The sequence below is a fragment of the Triturus cristatus genome, chromosome 7, assembly GCF_964204655.1.
Source record: "Triturus cristatus chromosome 7, aTriCri1.1, whole genome shotgun sequence".
Lineage (NCBI taxonomy): Eukaryota > Metazoa > Chordata > Amphibia > Caudata > Salamandridae > Triturus > Triturus cristatus.
In genome coordinates, this window is record NC_140590.1 from 863,795,840 (window position 1) to 863,811,121 (window position 15,282).

At 48.1% G+C, this 15,282-nt stretch overlaps 1 protein-coding gene across 1 annotated transcript in view; it reads right to left on the minus strand.

Annotated features, from left to right (window-relative positions):
• Positions 1-15,282, minus strand: part of ZMAT2 (zinc finger matrin-type 2) — a 96,915-nt gene that overhangs the window by 3,917 nt on the left and 77,716 nt on the right. Inside the window, exons 3-5 of the mRNA XM_085617798.1 lie at positions 13,556-13,682; positions 1,868-1,941; positions 1,613-1,758 (exon numbers count right to left, since the gene is read on the minus strand). Coding sequence (XP_085473924.1) covers positions 1,613-1,758; positions 1,868-1,941; positions 13,556-13,682 — 347 coding nt within the window. The remainder of the gene's footprint in view (positions 1-1,612; positions 1,759-1,867; positions 1,942-13,555; positions 13,683-15,282) is intronic.

The window sequence follows — 15,282 nt, forward strand, 5'->3', positions numbered from 1 at the left end:
TGCCCACCTTTCACAATAAGTCATCCCAATAATTCTAGAATCCACCCTGGCATGAAGCCGTTACTTAAGAAACGCACAATGCCACCTTTAAATCAATAAGTGGAGCTCAAAGTAACAAGCAGACAGACCGCTTCGGCAATGGATACTTTTTAGGAAGTGTCAAGTGAAGAAAGTGAACACACTGGAAAAACAACTTCCAAAGTAAGATCTAGGCACAGAACTAACAAACCAATAATTATCTTTCTTTTGAGGAACATTCTCATACTATACTTGATTGTATGGATGACACAAACTGGTAGTTTATGTTTTTACTGCCCATTGTCAATGAAGATGTGGTTTTATGAGACTTGCACTCAACTCTGGTTTTTGAAAGCAAAAACACTTCTCTTATTACTTAGGTATCGGCCACTCTTAAGTAACAGTCAGCTTTATTCACGTGCCTCTATGGGAGGTATTATGCATGCCTATAGAGTCTTGCATTCATTTTACAATGTTACCCTACCCAAAGTATTATTTTCACAGCGTGACTCAAAGTTGATCAAGGTTTCTTCCTTAATGACAAAGATTTACCCAAGGCAGCGATACAACAACGTTATTCTGTAGTAGCACACACTTTAGCAGAGGAAGCTGCCATGACTTGTAATTCAAATCCTACACATGTCTGCACCTAGTTTGGTGCAGGTGTACCTAGTTTGGTGCACGTGTAGTGGTAGCCAACAAACTGCATGGTGGACCAGACCGATTCTTACCCAGAGCCAAGGACTGCAATAATCAGCTGGCAAGCTAAAGCAATTACAAGGAAATTACCAGAAAGTACTGCTTGATGTTTGCGTCCTGCTTTCCTTAAACTAAGCCTTGGCGGTGAACTCCACCCCGTTCACAAAGTTTCCAGAGTTTTTCACGCTCCGCGGAGCTTGCGTAGTTCTGAAAAACTATGCAGAGCAGAGCTTTTTCCCCTCGCTCGCCAATGGTAAGTTGGCAAGCACGACCACTTCCCAGCGAGATTTCTCAATGCGGACAGTCGCAGATGATTGCTACCGCACGCGTTGAAAAACCTTCCGCTCGCGTTGAGGAAGCTGCCGCTCGAGTAGAAAGTCTACTTGAGCAGCAGAAAGAAGCAGCGCCCTCTTGCACTGTGCATGGTGCCATTTGCACTGATTTTACAACGCAGTACAAACCCCTGGCACTAAAAATCAATGCGAACGGCACAAAGTAACCCCCTCCGCTGTCCGCGATACCCCGCTTAGCTTGGTGTCGTTTTTTTGTCACTTTGCGGAGTTCCGCGACAAACTCCACCCAGGCTTACTGTAAACCCCCTCTACCGTGGCAAGCGCAAACGAGTAGTGTCACCATTTTGGTTGAGTTTTTAAAAACTGGCATATTGTTATTAAGTCAGTCTACAGGTGCCCTGCAGTTCAAGAGTCCCCATCCCATCAACAAAAACTGTGTCTTCAGGAATTGACATTGAGCCCTACACGGCCGCCATGCACAAGCACACTGGTGGCACAACTCCGTGTAGGCTTTATTACTCCCTTTGTGTTTAGAAATAACCTGGCCTTAAAGAGGTTACATGCCTCTTCATTACTCCTAAGCTCCGGCAGTTGGCTCTCACCTCCTCTCGGAGCTCCTTCAATCTCTCCTCAAAGTCGTAATCTTTTTGTTTCTCCTCCATTTTTTTCTTGTTAGCTTCAAAGCGTTTCTTCACTTGGTCAAGCGTCGAGCGCTCCACCCTCATAGACATCCCCAGGTTTCTCTGATCTGTCGTGCAATACAATAAAAAATGGTCAGTTTCTTAAACGAGGTTAAGTTATCATTTTCCCTTTAGGTGTCGTTTTTATTAAAAATCATACAACATAACAAAACTTACGTTTTTTGCCATTTATGTGGTCTAAGAAGTTGATGGAGTCTTTCACGACGCAATCACACACGTTGCAATAATAGCTGAAAGATAATATATAAGGTATGATCATCATGCCACATAAATGCATAAATGCCTAAATATGCCACTTAAGGCCTGGAAAAAGCTAGCTTGCCGCATCTCTTGTACCAGCTCTACGTGAAAATATAACATGCGAGTAGCCTTGACATGTTTTTCGTTTTGGGCCGCAAACAATACATACAGGAAGGCACATGAGAAAACGTATAATATTTCCATCCACGTTTAATAGTATGCCCCTGGATAATTAAAGCAATATAATGTGCAACAGAGAAGCACAAAAAAAAAGTAGAACTTTATTTTGAACGGAGGCTTGCAAGCATCCTTTTTAATAGCTGTGCTCTAAATTTTTTTAAAAAAGCGTTTACGTTTTGCTTTTTTTGCAATCCATAACATATTTTTTCAAACAACAAAACACTATGGAAATGACGGGCTTTTGTAACTTGGTTTAGGCGGTAGATTAACATGCATAGCATTTCAGCGCCATCTTGTGGTTCAATCGAAATTGCTTTAAAATGTGAAAACCCATACGGAGTGTTGTTTATTTATGTTGGAAGCTAATTTACTATTCTAACCCCAACCCTAGAATATTTACTGCAAGTACAGCTTCCTCCAAAATAATCCAGGGGTCATATTTACTATTCCAAGTCTAGCTCTGGCATACTCTGGCGAAGGTTAAAAATGTACTGAATGTTTTAAGGTTGAAATGTAATGTAATGCTAAGTGGTGCCGCCCTGAGGACCGCCCTGAAAGTTGGGAAAAAAACAACAATTTAGGAATACTGCTAAAACAGGACTGGCAGGATATCTAAAGAAAACCGATAGTCCTTTTTGGGTTCAACTTTAATCTACAAAATATTTTGGTGATGATTACAGCAACACGTTTCCTCCGCCTATGACTCACTGTGGTGGGTGCAATGCACGTAAATCTAGAAAAGATGAAAGATCTTAAAAAACATAAAAACATCACCTATGGTACTATCAAATAGGTTCTTCAAAGCGTCCGACGATGCATCATCTAGCATACGTTTTTTAACGTATGAGGAAACCAGTGCTGTGACTATACTGCTCGAGACCGCGACTCGAAATTTAGTGTAACTGGCAGGTGTCGATCCTCACCAGCCTATCTTTGGGACAGATTTACACGGTTTGCGTATACTAGAGGAGATTTTAACTACTAGGCATATGACTACTACACTATTTTTTTATATGTATATATGGGGAGAAAAAAAAACAACGTAAAGCCGGTAACTAATCGTGACAAGACTAAGTCACTTCATTTACATATGTGGGGAATTTCAAGGTAGGATGTAAAACACCCAAGCACACCCGTTTCTATGTTATGTTACTATATTTCTAAAGCGCTCGATTACCCAAGGGTGTCTTGGCGCCGGCTTTGATTCCGGAGAAGAATATCAGGGAAGTGGATGGAAGAGCTAGCGGGTGTTGAAGAGCCAGGTCTTCAAGAGCTTCCTAAAGGTCATGAGACTAGGTGCACTCTTGATTTGCAGTGGTAAGGCATTCCAAGTTTTTGTCGTTCCTAGAAAGACACTCCTGTGGCCGAAGGTGGGTCGTTTGAATTTGGGGACAATTATATGTTTGGCTGTGGCAGAACTTAAGGTTCTTGCTGGGAGGTACCAGTTGAAACTTTGTTGAAGAAAGTTGGGGCCTAAGCCGTGGAGTGTCTTGTAGGCGATACAGTGCTTTGAATGTAAACCTCTGTCAATGCAAGTTTTTGATGGCTGTGGCTACTGAATGAGGTTTTGGAATCTTTAAGAGAAGTCTTGCCGCAGCATTCTGCATTTTTTGCAGTTTGTTAAGGATATACTGGTGGGCGAGGAGTAGTAGACGTTACAGTAATCCAATGTAGTCATTACCAATGATGCAATGAGAATTTTCTGGAGGTGGACAGGAATAAACGGGAGAATCTTTTTTAGAATTCTTAGAGTTAAGAAAGTAGAAGAGGACAGGGCGCTGACGTGATTAGTATAGCTTAGTTTATTGTCGATCAGAAATCCAAGTTCCGGGTCTTGACGGAGGTACCAAATCTGCTGGCCAGCAGGACGGGGTCCTGTGGGAAGTTTGTGCACCAAAGAACATCATTTCTGTTTTTTCCTGCATTCAGTTTCAAGCAGTTCCTGCTCATCCATGTGCAGACTGTCTGAATGCAGTCGCAAAATCTGGTACTTATGCCTGTATCATCCTTGGCCAGTGAGATAACGATTTGGGCGTGATCAGCGTAGGAAGTCAAGGAGAAGCCAAAACCTTTAATTACACCAGCGAAAGGTGTAATGCAGACATTAAATAAAGTTGAACAGAGCGAGAATGCCTGAGGGACCCCGCAATGGAAAAAGAAAGGATGAGACGCAAATTGTTCTCTGTCCGAAAGGAAAGACTGAGTCCCAGACCTTACCAGTGACATTGATTTCCGACAGACGTTCCAACAGCAATCCATGATTTACCATATCAAAAGCTGCTGAGAGATCAAGCAGTTTTGTAGTAGTAGTATTTGTTGACGGTTGGGCAACAGAAATATTGTGCACTTCTCAACAGTGCTTAGTCATATGCTTGTTTAGGAAGCCAGGTATTTAGTAGTTGAATCAATGTCCTGTACCTGGGGGTGGCTCTTATCTCTGGGGGTAGGGCATTCAAGATGCGGGGGGCCAAAACTGAGAATCTGGAGCCTCCCATTTTCTTCTTTTTAAATTTGAGGATGGGGAGAAGGTTCATGTGGATGGATCTTAGATTTTGGTTGGCAATGTATTTATGAGTACAGTCCTTTGTTCTACAGGTAGCCAGTGTAATTATCTCAGAGAGGTAATGTGGCTGTGTCTTGCTTGATAGAATATCAATCTGGCTGCTTGATTCTGGGCCAGTTGGAGTCTTCGATTGAGGCATTTGGGGAGACCTAGATACATAGAGTTGGTATAGCAATCCTAGAGATGACCAGGGCTATGACTATTGGACAAGGGCTTACGCGGTGAGGAGTTTCCTAACTTTCCTGATTCTTAGGAGTTGCAAGAAACAGGAAGAAGTGACTTCTCCTAGCTGGGGCTTCATAGAGAGGTCCTCATCGATGAGGACCCCAGAGACTTTATACTGGTTTTTGGGGGAGCACCAAATCGTTGGTGGACAGTCTGAGGGACTCCAAGGATCGAACTGGTTTCTGGTTATAACAATTTCAATTTTTTCGGAATGTAACTTTAGATGATTGTTGTTCATTCAATTATGGATGAACAGCATTGTATTTTGAAAGGCTTCCCGTTATTCAGATGAGTAGCTGATAGTGAAGAGTAACTGCATTTTGTCTGCGTAGTTGTATATTCTGACATTCATTTGATTTAGAGTGTGTACGAGGGGGAAGTTGTACAGTTAACGGGACAGGGAGGATCCTTGGGGTACTCTGCGGTTCAACAAAACCTTGGATGAGCTAAAGGGAGTCAGTCGAACTGACAGCAGTCTTTTTAAAAGAAGATGTCCCAATTAAGGGCTGTGCCCTGCAACATCGACGTGGTCCACCAAAAGATTGTGGTCGACCGTGTCGAAGGCCGCCGATAAATCAAAGGGGTACCAGTGCCTTTGTAATGCCCCTGACAACTTCTTCTCACATGTCATCCACTACAGAGAGGATGACCGCTTCAGTGGAGTGGGTTGGCCGGAAGCTTCCTTGGTGCCGGTCAAGGAAATTGGATTCCTCTAAAAAAGGAGCAGAGGGGGCGTGGCCAAGATGGCGGCGAGATAGGACGTGGGTCCCTATCCCTTCGGCGCCACCACTGTTCAGCTTTGTAATCTCGCCCATTCTGGTACCCATCCGTGCTTACCGGCGGGTGTGCTGAATCGCAGAGCTGCCCTGGATTCGGTGGCGAGCCCAGTTTTGGGACACAGGTGACTTTTACCGCCGTGCTGATCCTTCCCGGCCCCGGTATCGCTGCGGCCCTGTGGGAGAAGAGCAGCCGTGCAGATAGCCGAGTGGGCGCGCAGACAGCCTCGACCCCCGGTGCGATCCGCACCGAGAGTTCTTAACGGCAGCCGCAAGCACCCCCCCCTCGGGTGAGACCCTTGCTGGAACTGTATCGGAGCATGGGCAGAGCTGGCGCGATCGCGACGGGACACGATCTGAAGGCGGCGCCATTTTGGGAGCTCCGGTGACGGCCTGCACGAGTTCCTCAGAAGATGGTGGCTGAGAGTGCATGAGTGCAAGGGCCTGTGCTTTAGGAGAGCTGCCGACCCGGATCCCCAACTGTTGTGCGGGGTCCTGGACTTTTAGTGCGGCTGGGAGCAACAGCCATTGCTGCAGCGGCGATCCCCCGAGGGGCCCGCAGGTAAGGAGTGGCGGGGATCGGCGGACGGTGCGGCACCCCGACCGGGGCTGCCACCGGTGCCTGGGAGCTGGGAAAGCGGGACACTGCAGCGTTGCCCTGCTCAGAGCACTGGTGTAGAGGTGACGGCGAGGCCTAGCGGGAGCGGTACGGCCATGAGACCTGAGCCCAATAAAGGGAGAGACTGTGTGTGACAGCCTGCATTGAGACTTCTGGAAAGTCACCCTGAAGGATTTAACTGCAATATCTTTCCCACTGTTGTCTGGCATACAGTGCCCTTGGTGGTGCCTGGAGTGATTGAGGCCACACCCGCGATCCCCACTGATCAGAAGGGCTTTGAGATGCGAGTAGGTCCTGCCCCGGTGGGTCCTTAACAAATGCTCCCTCCCTGTGCGAGTGATCACGTGGCAGGCTGTGGGACAGCGACTTGGTGCCTGCGGCACCCCCATCCTCCTGCCGGAGCTACCCCCTGGAATGCGCTAATGGTGGGGTGGTCGTCCTCGTGGCCCTGGCTCTCCCTGGATGCTGTATAACTTTGCTGACCTCTGGGCCCGGCTGCCCTGTTGAATCACAATACTCCCCGCGCTAATTGTAAGCTGACGGTCAGGAGAATTTAATACTGGGAGAGAACGGGCTGGCCCGGGACTGGGAGAGAACACAGAGTGCAGAGGTGACGTAAGTCGGCGGTACGAGGCCGAGTGTGTGCATCCCCCTGTGCGCCGGCAGTGTACTGACGCAGTTCGCTGGACCTGTCAGAGAAGGCCTGGTGGTAGTGTGTGTCCTGGACCTCTACTCTCATTCAGGGACAGGGGCACGAGGAGTGTCCAGTGGAGATCGCCCGGAGTCAGTATGTCATTGACCAGGGGTAAGAGAAATCCCTGAAGGACCTTCTGCAGAAAACATTGGGGCACTCAGCAACACAGCCTCCAGCTGGAACGACGCTGGTCTTCTCCGCTATCAAGGAGGACATTCAGGACCTCCGTTCACAGCTTTCTGCGGATCTGCTAGAGGTTCGGCGTGATGTTGATGGAATTGGGGAAAGAGTGGCGACATTGGAGGTACACGATCTGAGCAGGGAGGACGATTTACACCAGCTACAGCCGGAGATGCTGCGTCTTCAGGAGCAGAACATAGATTTGCAAGCCCACATGGAGGATTTGGAGAACCGCTCCAGACGTAACAATATCCGGATCCGGGCGGTTCCATGGAAAGGTGAAGCGCCTTGTCCCTACAGATCCTTGGGGACATGTAGGTACAGGAGATACAAATGGATCGTGTTCACCGAGTGGGCCTTCTGCGTGGTGCTAAGGCTCCCCTCCCCCGACATACTCCTCTGCGTGCATGATTTTCAACTAAAGGAACGCATCCTGCGTAGGGCTAGGGACCTTAACCCAGTGCAGTTCTGCGGCCACCAACCTACGCTTTACCAAGACTTAGCAGCTCCCACAGTGCTTAAACGCAGAGAATTTAAGCCCATCACCACCCATCTCCGAGAACAGAAGATTCCTTACTCATGGGGCCATCCGTTCCGCCTCACCTTCAAACATCAGGGCAAATTGCTTCAAATCTGATACTTGGAGGAAGCGTATGACAAGCTGGGTATGGAGAGGCCCGCCACTGGGACAGAAGATGCTCAACCACTCCCTCGCAGATGACGTCACTCCTCTGAATGGCAACGAGTTGGGAGATCGATGCCAAGCACCGCACCTGACACGGCTGCTAGCAAGCTGGAAAGGGAGGCGGCCCTCTCATCAGTTGCACAAGTAACAGATAACCCGGTGACACCTTGAAGTGCTTGGCATGGCGGCCACTTGGGCGCTTCATTCGGCGTCGGAGGCAGGAGGCCCTTCGACTGAGCGCAGTGTTGCTACACCCTATTCATCGGTGTGATAGACACGTCAACCTTGGTGCGGACTGGTATTGTGCCACATTTCCCTGGACACTGACCACTGAGTAGAACTTTTGTCATGTTTTCTTGTTTTCTCTCGGTCTTGTTTTCTTCAGGGGTTTCCTATGTTGTGGACACGGGGTATTTTTGGGTGTTCTTTTGGGGCTCCACATCAGTTCACGGGCGAGATAGGCAGGTAACCCGGTTTTGGGAGATGACCATCACTGGCTCTGATCCCGGTGGCCTTGGGCAGGTGCATAGCTTTTCTCTCCCCCACTGCTATGATGGGTAGGGACCTGAAAATTGTTAGCTTGAATGTACAGGGGTTGAATAATCCTGTCAAGCGATCTGCAATACTCTCCCTTTTAGAAAATGCTGGGGGAGAGGTCTGTCTGCTCCGAGAAACCCATCTTTTAGCTAAAGATACCAAGCGTATGAGGGATAGGTGCTTCCCACAACAGTTCTGGTCCTCGGGACTGTGCAAACAAAATGGGGTGGCGATCCTCTTTAGCGCACACGCTCACAATGCAAAGTAGTTTCTACGGTGACAGAAATAAAGGGAAGGTTGTTGGCTGTCAGGGTACAATGGGGAGATATACATTTTACGGTTGGGTCCTTATATGCCCCGAATGAGCGACCAGAACCCTTTTTGCGCCTAGCTCTATGTGAGGCTCTTGCTTCTCCTGATTCAGCACTTTTGATCGGGGGAGGCTTGAATGTTGTGATGGATCCGGAGTTGGATAGATCGGGACAGAGGTCTAATCAAGCAGGGGCACAGACACAGGCTGGGAAACAATGTCTGTCTGACTGCAGGCTGTGCGATGTGTGGCGCGTACAACACCCTAATGAGCGCGACCATACATACTTTCCAGTGGCACACAAAACCTATGCGCGTCTTGATCACTTTTTAGCCTCCTCATCTCTTCTCCCTCACTTGCACGCTGCGGATATTACTCCTCGCTCCCTCTCAGACCACGCCCTCATTTCAGTCCAGCTTCCAGCGCGATGCGCGCGTTGTACACCTACGGCCTGGCGACTCCGCGATTCCCTCCTTCACTCTGATGAAGTCACTCAGCGAATTTGGGACACTATAAAACATTACATCTCTGAGAACGACCAGGGAGACACACCCCTCACGTCGGTATGGGAGGCTCTGAAGCTAGTAGTACGGGGGGAATTTATTGCGGTATCTTTCGTGCAACTGTGCAAAGAGAAAACTGCGGAGCTGGAAAAGTAGGTAGGAGAACTAGAGGCAGTTCACAAGCACACCGGGGCACCGAGAGTTTGGAGGGAGTTGGAAACGTGGCGCCGCATGCTGAAACATCTGGATCTAGATGGGGCTGAGCATGCGCTCCTGCGGCTCCGGCATAAATTCTACCTCAGTGGGGAGAAGTGTGGGAGGATGCTCGCACATAGACTACGGGCGCAAGAGCAGGCGTCCACAATCCCCTCCATACGGGGCCAAAATGCAGTGGAACATACCACAGATGCCCTTATTGACGATACCTTAGGTCAGTTTTACCAACGCCTTTATTCGAAGGGAGATACCCATTTGCATGATCCAGGGGAATATTTGGCCTTCTGCGATATCACTCCCTTACTCAAGCCATCAGCTGAAAATTTGGACTCCATCGGGGAGGTAATATCGGCGATAGCGCGGCTCAAAGTGGCTATGTCACCGGGCCCGGATGGCTTCCCGGCCCTGTTTTCCAAAACATTTTGTGCAGAGCTGGCTCCCCTTTTAACAAGGCTTTTTAACTCCTTCCTAGACTCTGGGGAAGTGACGCTTTCCATATCTGAGGCGGCAATTTCTGTAATCCTTAAGCCCGGGAAAGAAGCTAACGAGTGTGGGACGTACAGACCGATCTCGCTCCTTAATATTGACACGAAGTTGTTTGCGGGTGTTTTAGCCTCACGACTTAGTCCCCTCATGGATAATATTGTAGACCCGGACCAGTCCGGCTTTATACCGACGCGGCAAGGAGGGGATAATACTAAGACTACTGCACCTCATTGACCTTATACACCCGCGCACTCAGGCCTTCTTGCTCTCTAATGACGCGGAGAAGGCTTTTGACCGCGTTGATTGGGAGTACTTATTCGCGGTGCTACGCGCATTCAGGTTTGGAGATAATTGTATCCGTTGGGTTCGTTGTCTATATGCCTCCCCCACGGCAGCAGTGCGGGTCAATGGTTGCAAGTCGACCCTGTTCCCCATTGCCTGGGGCACGCGGCAAGGCTGTCCCTTATCCCTGCTCTTATTTGCGCTCTACATGCGGCCTTTCGCCCAATGCATTCGTTCAAACCCTGACATTGTGGGCCTTAAATTTGGAGCGGATATACATAAAATCAGTATGTATGCCAATGATGTCATCCTCTCACTCACACAACCCCGAATGACTCTGCGGTACTTGACTAAGGAGCTTATTACTTTTGGAAACGTAGCAGGGTTTAAGGTCAACTTTACAAAGTCGCAAATCCTCAATAGCTCTATCCTGGAGACTGAAGTGCGGGATCTACAACAAGATTTTGCATTCCAGTGGGTGTTCACGGATATCGCATACCTGGGCATTCGTCTGACCTCGTCCATCGCTAGGACGGCTGCTCTTAATTACACCCTGTTGATGGAGCAGACGACCAAGGCACTGGCTGCCTGGTCGCGTCTCAAACTGGCGTGATACGGCAGGATAGCGGCAGTGAAGAGGACGGTGTTACCACGCATCCTATACATCTTCTAAATGCTCCCTTTAAGCCCCCTGCCGGGCGCGCTTCAGAAGCTGCAGGGACTTCTTAATAAGTTCTTATGGGACAATAAGAAACCGCGTCTCGCATTTACACATTTAACCTCCTCGAAGGCACAGGGAGGACCCGGCTTCCCGATGGGGAGTGCCTATTACCAGGCAACATGCCTCCGTTACATCACGGAATGGAACAGGTCCCTATCCAGCAAGCACTGGAATTTTATGGACCAAACAGTAGCCAGACGGAACATATGGCGGGAACTGTGGCTTCCGCGCAGGCATAGAGCGTGGGGGCTATACTCTTCTCCGGTTACCTCCCCGACTCTCAAGGTTTGGGATCGATTAGCAGGCCCGAAAGGGTGGACCACTTTTCCTTCCCCTATGTCCCCCATAGTAGACAATCCCGACTTTCAGCCAGGATGTTCATCCCCGATCTTCCATCGCTGGAGGGAGGAGGGTTGCAAAAGGGTGGGTTCCCTGTTCGATCTCGAGGGCGTGATCCCCTTTCATCAGTTGCGCAGGGATTATGATTTGCCAGCGTCAGATGCCTTCCACTACTCGCAGGTTGCACACTGGGTTACGCGGTCGGCGAACTTCGCTCTCACGTCTCGTCCCCTGACATCCTTCAAAAAATGGCTGGCGTGTAAAAAGGATGATCGTAAACTCATCTCTGAAGTTTTGTCCATAATTACTACACAATCGAAGAGACACCGCACAAAAGCGCAAATCAGATGGGAAACTGACCTAGGGAGGCCCTTATCGCACAAAGAGTGGGAACACATTTTTTACAGAGCGCATCACACTGCCTCCAAAACGGCGGGGGAGGAATCTGCATATAAAGTGGTTACTCACTGGTATTATACTCCAGTGCACATTAAGAGTTGGGACAGGTCCAAGTCAGACCTCTGCTGGCGGGGGTGTGGTCTTACTGGCACTCTGGTGCATTTACTATGGCACTGCCCAAAGCTGGTGCGCTATTGGACAGCAATCATTGATGACATTGATGCAGCATTTCAGATTACACTGCCACGTACTCCCGAATATACATTGTTGGGTCTCCCCCCCCCCCCATCCTAAGTTCTTCCCGCTGAAATCCCTGAAGGGTAAGCAGATCGCCATGGCATTACTTGCAGCGCGACAGGTGCTCCTAGCACATTGGGGTCCCTGATGATTCCAGACCCTCGAGATTGGATACAGAAACTCTGGCAACTCTTAGCAATGGAGCGGTTATCGCTTAGTGTAGATGGGAAAGGCAAGGAATTTGCGAAACTATGGGCTCCTTTCTTGCAGAGATATGAGAGAAGTAACGTGCCCGAAATATCTGCAAATTCTGCGACTCATAACCTTTAAATCACCTGGTGCATCCACAGCTTGAATTACTAGATGGCTGAGCATTGATTAGCGACAGGGGTGAGCTGGCTTAGACAGATTCGAACTGATGCGGAGGGAGGGTGGGTGCGTTGTTTCTTTGTTTTAGTGTTTCTTATAAAAGTGGTACTTTCGCTAGGCGCCTTAATGACTCACTATGGCTTGAACTCATCGCGAGGTCGTCCTCAGGGATGTAGACCTAAGCGCGGTGTCATTCTCAGTAGTTTTCGCTCTGCCAACACTATGATGTAGGCAGCTAAGCTGTGTATTTGCTACCTTGCGGCCACGTAATAAAAAGGATTGATTCTAAAAAAGGAGCAGAGATGGCAAGCAACGTGGGCCTCTAGTAACTTTGCCAGATAAGGAAGCAAAGAAATAGGGTGGTAGTTTTTCAGAATGAGTGGGTCTTCAACATTTTTTTGGGGAGTGGTACCACAATGGTCTAGGGGCGGTGGCTTGGCTGATGGATGACTTAAGGAGGGAAATGGCCGGGTCTGGGAATGCAGAGAACACGGTTTTTAGTATTTTAGGTGGGCAAGTATCATTTGGAGATCCCAACTTAACTTTGGCCAGGAGGTCCACAAGGAAATCCTTGTTGATGGCGGGAATGTTGAAGGCGCCATAGCATTTCTATCATCTGAAGGAGTTGCATTGAGGGTTATGCTGGAAGGTAAACTGTCTTATATCAGCTTGATTTTGTCAATGAAGGAGTTGAGAGTGTAGCACAGATTCTGAGTAGGTAGTATGGGTAAGATCAATCTGTCAGGGTTTAACAGATCGGAAACAATTCCAAAGATCTCCTTGGGTTTATTCTCAGAGTTTAGTATTTTAGTAGAGAAAAAGGTGGATTTGGCTTGCTAAAGGAGTTTATGTTCTTTGAGGAGATGCATATAGATTCCTATTTTGAAGGTAAGAAATTGTTACACCATTTGAATTTGAGAAGATAGGTGCACATCACGTAAATATGGGAGTCTCCGCTAGAGCAATAATTAAGGAAGGAAAATAAGAATAGGCAGCAAAAACAAAAAAAACAAAAAAGTCAGGACTCCCTCCCACAACATGCCTTCGCAAAACAGATTAGGTCAGTTTGAAAAATGAAATATTCTCAAATGTTCTGTCGGCTTTTAAATTATATATATATATTTTTTTGCAGTTGGGTTGACTTTCTGCATGATTTCGTACGTGCATCGATAAAGATTGTCCTAGATCCCCTCCCATGAGACAATACAAATATTACTTCCGTGCTTCTAACCATGGTTTCCACAAACTTTCAAAGGATGCAAGGAACTGCTAGTCTTACTCACCCTCCCATTTCTGACTGGGGTGTGGTTTTGGTGATAACAATGGTTTTCCCCAACTTGGACTCCAAGTCCACCTTGTAGTCTCTGTGGCGGAGGAGCTCCCGTTTGACTGGGGGCTGGAGTGGCTTGCCTAAAACAGACAAAAACATTATGATGGCGAAGTAAAAGCAGGGACTTGCTTTCTATATCTTACAACAAATTGTTAAATTTAAAAAACAATAATCATCAAAATTGCAGCTTAGTGGTTCTACATGACCCATCGCTTGATGCGCACCAGGATTTTCAGCTATCCTACGGTACTCATAGTTGAGCTCTGCAGACATGCACCAACTGTCTTTCACTGATGAGATTTTAACAATGGAAGCGGACTTAGACCAAAAAGCTCATTCAACATGGTTCTCTGAAGAGTCAGTCCAAGATAACTTTATCCAATCGCAAATTTCCAGAGAAGCCTTCTAACTGTGACATGTGTCGTGAAAATGTGCCAATGTGTAAAGCATCCTAATACCATCTGAGGTTATGTTCTTCTCAAGCGTGTAAAGCCAAGAGAGTACTACAAACTTTATAAGAATATAACCATAGTTTAAGAAGCGATTACTTTTTTTTTCTAAGTTCTAGTTTTAACATATGAATGAGAGGCCAGCTTGGCTGACTGGGACCTGCCACAGGCGGAGGTGAGGACGTCAGCACCCTGTAGAGTGCCCAGCTAGAGCCACACGTAGAGGCAGCATATCAACTGGCCCAGAAGAGGTGAGAGACCACGGCACAAGTGAGTGGCAGTGACTGAGGTTGTGCCGAGAGCAGGGCCCCTGCCAGTAAGTATTTTGTACACAAGTTGGTCGCACACTGCTCGTCACACCAGCAAGTTGCCCCAAAGGACTGTGGTAAATGTAGTGGCGACGGCGGGTACGCCTATGCCACGATGTGTAAAGAGAAAAGTATGTGTTGCATTTAGCCATCCCTGGACACGTGTTTCGAGGTAGTTGCCTCTCGTCAGCAGGGAGCAGGACAATGTAAAGGGGTGCCGTGTGGACTGCCAAAATGTAATTAAAAACAGGTCAAGTACCTCTCATGGCGCGCAGGTGCAGATCCAAGGCTCGTCAGCCCGTTAGCTCAAGGGAGCCGTAATAATTTGTACACAAGTTGGTCGCACACTGCTCGTCACACCAGCAAGTTGCCCCAAAGGACTGTGGTAAATGTAGTGGCGACGGCGGGTACGCCTATGCCACGATGTGTAAAGAGAAAAGTATGTGTTGCATTTAGCCATCCCTGGACACGTGTTTCGAGGTAGTTGCCTCTCGTCAGCAGGGAGCAGGACAATGTAAAGGGGTGCCGTGTGGACTGCCAAAATGCAATTAAAAACAGGTCAAGTACCTCTCATGGCGCGCAGGTGCAGATCCAAGGCTCGTCAGCCCGTTAGCTCAAGGGAGCCGTAATAATTTGTACACAAGTTGGTCGCACACTGCTCGTCACACCAGCAAGTTGCCCCAAAGGACTGTGGTAAATATAGTGGCGACGGCGGGTACGCCTATGCCACGATGTGTAAAGAGAAAAGTATGTGTTGCATTTAGCCATCCCTGGACACGTGTTTCGAGGTAGTTGCCTCTCGTCAGCAGGGAGCAGGACAATGTAAAGGGGTGCCGTGTGGACTGCCAAAATGTAATTAAAAACAGGTCAAGTACCTCTCATGGCGCGCAGGTGCAGATCCAAGGCTCGTCAGCCCGTTAGCT